Source organism: Opisthocomus hoazin, chromosome 32, assembly GCF_030867145.1.
Source record: "Opisthocomus hoazin isolate bOpiHoa1 chromosome 32, bOpiHoa1.hap1, whole genome shotgun sequence".
NCBI lineage: Eukaryota > Metazoa > Chordata > Aves > Opisthocomiformes > Opisthocomidae > Opisthocomus > Opisthocomus hoazin.
This window is the reverse complement of record NC_134445.1, coordinates 3,956,117-3,965,657: the sequence shown is the minus strand read 5'-3', so window position 1 is coordinate 3,965,657 and position 9,541 is coordinate 3,956,117. Positions and strand designations below refer to the sequence as shown.

At 51.4% G+C, this 9,541-nt stretch overlaps 1 protein-coding gene across 1 annotated transcript; it reads right to left on the bottom strand.

Moving 5' to 3' along the window:
- Window positions 1-222: 222 nt before the first annotated feature.
- LOC104338545 (keratin, type II cytoskeletal 4-like) lies at window positions 223-7,014 on the bottom strand. The gene is made up of 9 exons (XM_009944595.2): window positions 6,463-7,014; window positions 5,064-5,278; window positions 3,914-3,974; window positions 3,501-3,596; window positions 2,532-2,696; window positions 1,955-2,080; window positions 1,309-1,529; window positions 784-812; window positions 223-668 (listed from the first exon to the last, which is right to left on the bottom strand). Exons 1-9 carry the CDS (start codon window positions 7,012-7,014, stop codon window positions 274-276), a joined length of 1,860 nt encoding a protein of 619 aa, XP_009942897.2. The 3' UTR covers window positions 223-273.
- Window positions 7,015-9,541: the final 2,527 nt, after the last annotated feature.

The following is a 9,541-nucleotide window of genomic DNA, read 5'->3' as shown; positions in this document are numbered from 1 at the left end:
CCTAAGAGCCAGGATGATGTGTAAAGACAGGTTATGGACTCTCTGAAATGAAAATCTCACCTGGCTGGGACCAGTTTCCCTCAAGAAGGCCGTGCAAGAGAAGGTGGGTTGTGATCATGCAAAGAGCTTCTGGCAGAGCGACTAGACTAATTGTGTGGGCATGGGCAGCGCATGGTTGTGTGATCCTGATAGCTGTCAGAAGGGAGGGGAATACTGTTTTATTGCAGAAATGCTGATTATTTTAAAATGTGATGTGTCGTTGCCCTCCGGTCTCTACCGGGTTGTTCTGACCACGCGCACAGCTGTGCTGTACCTGCTCCCGGTGCTGCAGACCCCTGCCCCGGGAATGATGACGGCTCCCGGGCTGCACTGCTCCACGCCAGCGCACACGACATTCCCCAGGTTGGCCACGCCGGGGGTGCACTGCACCGCCTCCGCGCCGGAGATGACTTCTCGCCCCACGCAACTGACCGCACTCCTCGCCCCAAACCCAGCCCCCACCCTGGGGAGGCAATCGACGCTCCGGGTGCTAAAGCCAGTGCCACCGACACCAAAGGAGGAGACCACCCCCAACCCTGCGCCGGGCCCTGCTGTCTTCACAGCACATTTGCCTCCAATTCCAGATAGGGATCGGCACTCCCCGACGGTGCCGCCGCCGCTGACCACAGCTGTGGGAGAAAAACAGGCTCAGTCACTTCCACAGCAGCTAAAACCCAGCTTATAAGGAAGCTTACAAGCTCAAAAGACACATAAGAAAATTAAGGGAGTGCTTCATTAGCTTACCTACGCTGACGGGGTTGCCAGTACATATCCTGTCAAGAAAATAAAGTCACATAGGTTATTTTAGGGCAATATTCCCCAAATACACAAGCAAATGGAGGTGCTGCCCAGCCCTTGCCTCCTTAGAGACCCTGAAGGTCCTTCAGCTTTGCTGTGCAACCAGGTTTGAGGTGCTGGTCCAAATTGCCCACCAAAGCATGGGGGGTTGGATCCTTAAGTCCCAGAGATGTCTTAATATCCCCTCCTCATTGTGTACTGCAAGCAGGGGATCTAACTGCAGCCTGCTCGGTGCGCTGTGATTCAGCTGCCCTGGGAGGACGAGGAGGAAACAGGGATGATGGTCCCCTCTACACCCATGGGGAGAAAAAGGGGCAATGCTGAACTCTACACCTGTGGGGAGAAAAAGGGGGGATACTCCCTGATGCACCCATGGGGAGCTGCCTCCACCCAGCATTTCCCACTCCCTCTCTCTCCTCCTGATGGGTTTTGCCAACTATCGCTACAAGGTGCAGCCAGGGATGCACCTACCTGCTCTCTTCTCCTTCTAGCAGTGTCCTGTAAGTGGCAATCTCAATGTCCAGGGCCAGCTTGACATTCAGCAGCTCCTGGTAGTCTCTCAGCAGGCATGCCATCTTGTCCTTGGCTTGCTGCAGTGCAGTCTGCAGGTCGACCAGCTTCTGCCGGGCATCTTTGAGGGCGCAGTCGCCCCGCTGCTCAGCGTCGCAGATGGCCGTCTGCAGAGCTGCGATCTGTGGATAGCGGGCAAGAGGGTGGCCAGTGCTGATGTTAGCAGGCATCTCCACAGGTCTGCTCATGTACCCCCTTGTTTCTTGGCTAGGAATTGCCAGAGCCTAGATAGAGGCTGGACGCGTGTGATGGCCAAGCTATTTGGGATGAAGGGGAGGAGACCTTTTGGCTGCACCCTGGTGGGAAGCATACAGCAGACACTGTTTCTGTTACAGTCAAACCAACTGGCTTCTGCTTATTTGCTAAGTGAAAAATCAATATGCTTCTTTGTTTAGCAACAGCAGATGAGAAGCTACAAATATAGACTTAAGCTGGGGTGGGGGAGGTTCTCTGCATCTCAGCAGGGTGCGAGCTGGTGGGGACAAAGCTCTTTGCTGGAGGAGTTGCATGCGCCGCTGCCCATGCACCATTCAAACCTTCGTCCTACCTGTTTTTTCACATTATCCGACTCGCACTGCAGCTTCTGGATCATCCGGTTCAGCTCAGCTATCTCGCTCTGGTTGTTTCTCAGGTCGTCACAGAACTTGCCCCTGCTGCTGTGGAGCTCCTCCAGCTATCGCACAGGAAGAGGATGGATGACGTTAACGCGCCTGAGTCTCCCCTTCCAGGGAAGGTGATGACTCTCTGGGGCTGCACTGACTTTGGTGTTCCCAAGGAGCGCCCAGACGTGACCTCAGCCCAGACAAGGTGACTGGCCCAGGTGGGTCCTGAGCATTTGCCCTTTGGGAGGGGGACGGTGTTCCTGACGTGTGTGCACAGAGGAGACCTCTCTGAAGCAACACTGTGATCTGCTGGGCTCTGGGTTTACAGAAAATTCTTAAAACACAGTTTTGAGGGTTGTTTGGAGCAGGGCAGGGGGGTTGGTGTGACTTTCGTTAACAAACTGCAGCTCATGCATGCTGTGGGGTGGGTTTAAGTTGTGTCATGGAGGACAGAAATGGTCCTCAGGGTTTTGTTGGCCAGGGGATTTCATTGCCATCTATGCTGGTGGTATGAATACTCACTCTGGTTTGGTAGAAAGCCTCCACTTCAGCCTTGCTTTTCTGGGCAATCTCCTCGTAGCAGCACTCAACACTTTTGATGATGCCCTCCATGTCCAGGTCCCGGCTGTTGTCCATTTGCACGACAACAGAGGTGTCACACAGCTGGCAGTCCAGCTGAGCTCTCTCCTGCAAGATCCATCACATGTCAAGTCCCCTCCCTGCAACCAATGCAGGCCAGGCACGCAGGCACGCTTGGCAAAAGGGGGTATGGTGAGAAGGTGGAGGTCTGGGGAGGTTCTCCCATTAATGCCCAGCTAGGGGCATGGGCTTCTCCAGGTGGGTGACTGGTTCAAGAAGTGGGAGCTGGGGCCTGTTGTGGTGGCACAATATGGAATTGCTGCATGTGGTTCCCTAAGGAAGGGTGGGAATCCTGGTGCAGCAATTTGCTTCGTTGCAACCCAGCGTTTCTGGCTGCTTCAGCAGTTTTCTGGGCTGTGAATCCCTCAGGGGTGAGCACTTTGGGCCCCGTTGCCTACAGGCTGCTGGGAGGTGGTTGGCTAGGAAAGCTGCAAGTACAAAATGTCCTCTGTGTGTTATGTTAAAAACTTGCTACGTTTTATGCAAAAGCATTACTTCCACCAAAGTATTTTGACTAATGTAACTTAAAAAGTAAAGTGCTGAAAATATTGGAGTTTTGAAGAGTGAAATGTTTCAGAGGTTCCCAGTGATGAGAATTTGTGGGGCTTTTTCATGCCAAAGACCCCTCCCTTTGCAACAAGCAATTGGAGACAACCCAGAGCATCCTTTGCTTTCCCACAGTGTGTGTAATAGTGTGCTGGGAAACACACATAAAGAAAGAGAAATCTGAGGGTGCCACTGTAGGATTTTCAGCAAAGTCACTTTTCCCTGGTTTTGATGTAAGAGCTGGGGGGGGGTCAGCAGATGGAGCATCATCCCCAGGGCAGCAGACAGGGAGCCGGGAGCTCTTACCTCAGCGTAGATGCACTTCAGGAATTCCAGCTGCTGCCGCAGGAGGCCCACTCTCACCTCCAGCTCCTCCTTGGTCAGGTAGAGACAGTCCACATCCTGGAGAGACACCATGAATTCAGTGAAAATGGGTGAAGAAACAAGGGCTGCGGCAAAGCCCATTTTTTTCGGATAGATTTGGAGGAAACCTCACCATTTCCAGCACTGAAGACTACATGGGTTTGCCTTGCATGTGCTTACAGCCTGATGGAGGTTATCCAGATTCGTCGGGTTGCCTCTGGTTTGGGGCTACCCAGTGGGGGCTCAGTCATGGTGCCAGGACTCCCCATTTCTCCCCCTGGCCCCATGCCCTGGTGTTGCCCAAACACCTGCCGCTCCCAGTTGGTCTCACTGGCCCTGTCCCTAGTGTCACTCACCTTCTTGAGGACCACAAACTCGTTCTCTGCAGCTGTGCGCTTGTTGATCTCATCTTCATATCTGCAAGAGGAAAGGAGAGGAGTGGGATTCTGAGCCCCAGTGGTCCCATCCCCACCACCCAAATGGCCAACACAGAACATAGGAATTGTGATTAAAACCAGAGCCTCTCCCTGTTCACTTTGTACCTCCTTTTTGATTTTTGCTTTGTTGCTATTGCTTTCCTCCCTACTGGGCTTTGTTCAGCAGTTTTAAATAGTCCACAGCAGTGACTCCATGGTTGGTGTGAGGTGGCAGTAAATCAGGTCAAACCACTAGAAATGTAAAACCGTGTAGCTCAGCTGAAGGCTTGGATTGCTTTGTGTGATGTTTTTTTGGAGCATCCAGGACTCTGCTCTGAGTGTTTATGGGGAGAGTGTGGCCAAAACGCCGTAAGGGAGGTCAGGAGCTTGGGCAACCTTTGAAATTCCCAAGTGCAATGGGAGGGAAAGCCAGCGCATAATGACAAAGTAATTGAGACCTAGAAGAACTTTCACAAGATGAGTCTGACCTCCTTGGTAGTGGTTCCACAAGAAAAAAACATCTGAAATGCTTGACTGTAAGATCTCTGGAGGAAGGACTACTCTTTTAGCCTGGGCTGTATACCACCAACCACCAAGCATCCTGGTTCACGGCTTAGCAGAGCACATGGGGAGCTATTAAGGAATATCTGCAGCTTAGATTAAAAAAACTATTCCCACATTCCCTCTGGGAACAGAGAATGAACCCCAATGGAGACAATGTGGATAAAGCGTGGGGTGGAGACAAACAGGCTGAGGGGTTTGTGGGAATGAATGGCACTGGGGACACGAGATTTGGGGGAGCCACAGGCACAGCTGATGTGGGAAATTTGATATAGCAAACTGTAGTGGTGTGCAGGAGTGTTAGGGAGAGGAAAAGTGGTTCCCTATCCCTCTCCCTAAGGAAACGCTGGTTGAAGAGCTCTCTCAGTCCATCACCAGCATCTGAGGTGCAGCTGTGGGACTCCAGAACTGGCATGCCTTGCCCTGCTCCCCTCCCCATGCCTCAGTTTTTGGACGCCCTCCAGTGCAAAGGCATTGGCTTCACGCTCAGAAACACCCTGATCTGCAGCTGCTCTCTGTGTACTCTTACTTGCACTTGTACTCTTGAACCAGGTCCCTGAGGCAACGCTCCTCGTTTTCCAGCCTCTCTCGCTCCCCCAGCACGCACTCCAGCTGCTTCCTCAGGTTGCAGATGAAGTTCTCAAAAACGGGCTCCAGGTTTCTCCTGGAAGCTGGGAGGACATACTGCTGCAGCAGCTCCCACTTGGTGGTCAGCACCTTGTTCTGCTGCTCCAGCAGCCGGACCTGGAGAAGCAAGAGATGCAAGAGTCACACAACCCCCTCTTGTCCCAGGAAAAGGCACTTTGGGTTCCTCCACTTACAAAAGGGAAAAATAAAAACAAAACCAGAAACGTAAATGGTTGAGTGCTGATTTCTCAGCAGCCCAAGTGAGAACAGCACCTTTGCTGAACTAAACCTAGACCACCCCAGGACTCATATCACAGCTGAACATCAGTGCGTTTGCTCTGTGCTGAGGCCAATCTGTTTGACCAAGGCACAGTTCAGCCACACACCACCTCCTCCCCTGCGACAACTGGCTGGTGGAGGATCCACTGCCTCCTCTGATTGCAATAATGAGTCTTCTGTGCCACTACAAGCTCCATCCAGGATGTCATTTGATGTATCTGATTTAAACTCTAACCGCGGATGTTTATCACGCCTTTCACTTCTAGATTAAAGAGCTCTCTAGTACTCGAGGACCTTTATGAATAAGTCATTTTTCACATGGGAGGAAGCAGAGTGGCTTCTTTTCCGTGGGCTTTGTTTTGCCAGCTGCAAAACAGCTCACAAGGAAAATCAAGATCAGACAGAGCAAAGGCTTCTTTGCCATTTGAAAAGTCATTTCCTGTAACACGCCTCTAAACACCAAAGAAAACCCTTAGGCTTAGCTAAGATAACCAGAATAAAGAAGATCTCTTTGGGAAATCACCAAATTATTTAATTGACAGAGTGGAGGGACAGAGAATTTTAAATCGTTCATTAGCATTTTAGCTAGACGCCTATCTTTCTACAGCTCCTTGGTGAAGCACACACACTATTTAAAAAGTACTAAAGTCCTCTGGAGTTGATAGAGGTGTGGTATCAGTGTCAGATTATACATTCATAACAAAACTTCCTATTTTGCCTTTTTACATTTCCTTGTCCCCATCCCTTCTCTCACAGGCTTTGATTTGCTATGTCCCTCGAGCTGCTCCTGATTTAGCTACGGAGCAGACTGGTGAAAGGTAAAATACCTGTGTGGGTGCCTGGGTGCAAGGCTTAAATCCAAACAGCCTCCAGGTCAGGAGCACCATGGTCTATCAGAGCCCATTGCAAGATCAGGGTGCCAGCAGAAATAGCTACTGACATTGTCTCTCTGGAGACAACCCATCCATCGGAGCCTCGCGGCACGAGGCAGACAGCTTTGCACGGGGGGAGCGGGGTCTCACCTTGTCGATGAAGCAGGCAAACTGGTTGTTGAGGTTCTTGATCTGCTCCTTCTCATGGGTCCGCACTTGGCACTCCTCGGGGTCAACCCCAACGCAGAGGGGCTTGAGGAGCTCCGGATGGATGCTGACGCCCCGAATCCCTTCAGATCTACCTCCACCGAGGCCGATGCCGATGCCGTTGCCATAGCCTCCGATAGCCACGCCGTCCCCAAGAGCTCTGTAGCTGCCCAGGCCCCCGTAGCCTCCGCAGTTACCAAACCCCACGACCGTGCCCACGCCAAAGCGGCCTCCTCCGTAAGCCACGCCACAACGTCCAACGCCGGGGCCACCGTAGACCCCGCTGCGGCAGCTCCCACCGAAGGAAATCCTTTGCCCTCTCCCCAGGTCGCAGACGCTCCGGCTGCTGAAGCCACCGATCCCACATCGCCGTCCCACCGGCTGGCAGACGGAGGCTGAGCTGCTGTTGCCCCTGCCGAGGCCGCAGACGGCGGACGCAGAGGAGAAGCCCCGTCTTCCCAAGAGAGAGCTGGAGGTGTAGCACTGTCGACTCATGGTGGCTGGGGGAGACGGGAGGCGAAGCAGTAACGGCAAAGCAGAGGAGCAAGAGAGGAGCAGGGAGTGAAAGAAGGAGATCTCCTTTAGCTGCTCTGAGGCAGAGCCCTTCTCCTTATATACATTTCAGGAGGTGCCTGAGATGCAAAAATTTAATTTATCCACTGGGTTTGGTCTGCCTGGCAGCAAGGAATGGCTTCCAACATTTTAAACCCACAGCAAACACTTCTATCTCATATGAAATAATGTGGAAATTAAAATAAACTGCTTTGCTTGCAAGCTTCAGTTTCAGGACTTATATTTTACTTAATTAATCTGCTTCCTTATTGTGTAATTATAGTTTAGCAAAATAATTCAAGGGGTTTTTATTCATGGCTTGTTTACGGTTCAGTTTCACCACGGCGTTTAATTATGTTTCAGGACCTCCTGCAAAAATGTCGTGGCGATGCCGCCTCTTCCAGGGTCTCGCGCCAGCTCCAGGCTGGCTCTTGAGCAATGACCGCCGGTGACAGGGGAGAAGGAGGGCGTACCTGCCAAAGCATGACTGTGACGGCACCAGGAGCGTTCTTGTAAGCGTTCACTTCGTCCTCTCGTGGGTATGGCTACAGCTCTCATCGGCGATTCGGTTGCAGCTGAGTTAGCCGGCTCACGTGCTGATAAGCAGAGCAGGACACGGTTGGTGGTTTCCGAATAGATGGAGCCTGAACTGCACGAGGTGTTGCTGAGGACAAATTCAGTGACGGAGTGGATGCTCTGGCAAACTGGGGGTTCGTGCACACGGAGTTGAGGCACTGGTCCAGCTGGGCTTCACGTGCCCCTCAGAATACAAGGGGCTGAAGACAGGGCGCTTCTGGGAAACGCTTCACTGCAGCCAGCGATAGATTGCCGAATGATGTGCCTAAGAAAGGTGATAATTGTCTTCAGTATCTGGGTGTGATGTGACCGGCGCACACGGTGAATTCACGTAAACGATAGCTGGAGATGCAACGAAGAAGTGAAGCGAAGTGTTACAAACAGGTTGAGAAATGTTAGCCGGAGTGAACTTTTTTCCTCATATTCCTGCGACACACCTATTTGACAGTATATTATTCTAGTAATATCTGCTAATGAGAAGGTACCGTACCGTCCTAATTAAAATTCTTTAAAAGATTTTTGAATTTGCTTGGAAACAAATAAAGTTCCTTTTTTGCCTTAACAAAGGGGTCTAATCACAGAATCACAAGTGATTGCAGAGCTTGCCCTAAGAAGTTTTGCATCTTTGCTGGGGCAAAATTAGCTGGTTCTGGGAGGATTCCTGGTCAATGTTCTTGTAAGCTTGCAATAGGTTGTCTTGAGTTAAAAATAATGCGAAGGAATTCGGATGATTTAGAGTATTTGTGGAGTATCACCAGGTAAAGATCTTACCTTTTATTTTTTACAGGTCTCAGAATGGGCTGAAATGAACTCTAAAATACTGTGTGTAATTATAATCATGCAGCAGTTCCGTTGTAGCAGCACTGGTCTGAGTATACTAGGATGCACGTCTTGCAATGTGATGTACTTTCATTTGTGAGATTAAGATAGTTGGAGAAAGCAGAAGAGCTTTTGGGCACTGTATCCTTCGTGTCATTCTGCCTAAGGTAATCCAAGCACCGAGACCTCTCGCTGGTAAGTGAAAGGGGGAAATATTTTGGAAATTCATTTTATTTTGTGCGGATGTATTGGTTCTACCATTGTGGAGGACAATTGGTGAGTGGGCTGAAACCAAGCCTGGAGCACTGCCTGGGAACAGGGCATTCACGGGTGAGCTAAAGGTTGTATGGACCTTTAGGCAGGTCCATTCAACGTGACTTTCACAAGCTTTTTAGGTGGGCACAAACCATGGGCAAGCTGAGAAACAAGGAGAAGCCAGGCTATCAGATCACCAGCACGAGAGGCTGTGGTCCTGCTTTCTGCATGCCTCAGTCCCACACGCTGGCTGGGAGCAGCTGCTGTGGGGCAGAGATGAGACATCGGGGATGTTGACCAGGGCAGCCGCTGTTCTGAGCTCTGCTGCCCAGCAGGAGCACAGGAAGACACTCCAGCTCCTTTGCATGGCAAGAAAGACACAGCCCTTCATCCTTAAGGTAGCAATTTGCCAGTTTTTCCAGCTGTGAGAAATCTGGGTCTGTTTTGCATCAGCTCCATGCTGCCCTCCATACCTCCGCTCAGCCACCCAACATAGAGTGCCTTGCGCCTTGTGGGTGAGATACGCACTGTTTGAGGGCTGTAGACCCTCTAAGCCCCTGGTCTTGTTGGAAAGCAGGGAAAAGGCAGCCTGTGGGACAACAGTCCACATGCCTCCACTGGCTGAGAGCCCTGAGATCCCTTCTTACGTACAAGGTACTGCCAGGCTGCTTCCCTGCGGATTGAAAGCAACAAACCTGCGCTTCAACCTTCGGCTGCTCCTGGCAGCCCTAAGAAGTGGCTTCTTCTAGTTGCCCAGCCTTGCACATCAGAGGGAGATGGTTCAGGGCAGCGCTTGTGGTTTCCATCTGCTGAGCTTTCA

Bases quoted from the DNA above. Each gene is read 5' to 3' on its own strand.
- LOC104338545 (XM_009944595.2), bottom strand. From the start codon at position 7,014: ATGAGTCGACAGTGCTACACCTCCAGCTCTCTCTTGGGAAGACGGGGC. The intron at 2,081-2,531 runs GTGAGTATTCAT...CCTGTGCGATAG, and splicing joins AGGCTTTCTACCAAACCAGA to CTGGAGGAGCTCCACAGCAG. The intron at 813-1,308 runs GTAGGTGCATCC...TTTTCTTGACAG, and splicing joins CTAGAAGGAGAAGAGAGCAG to GATATGTACTGGCAACCCCG.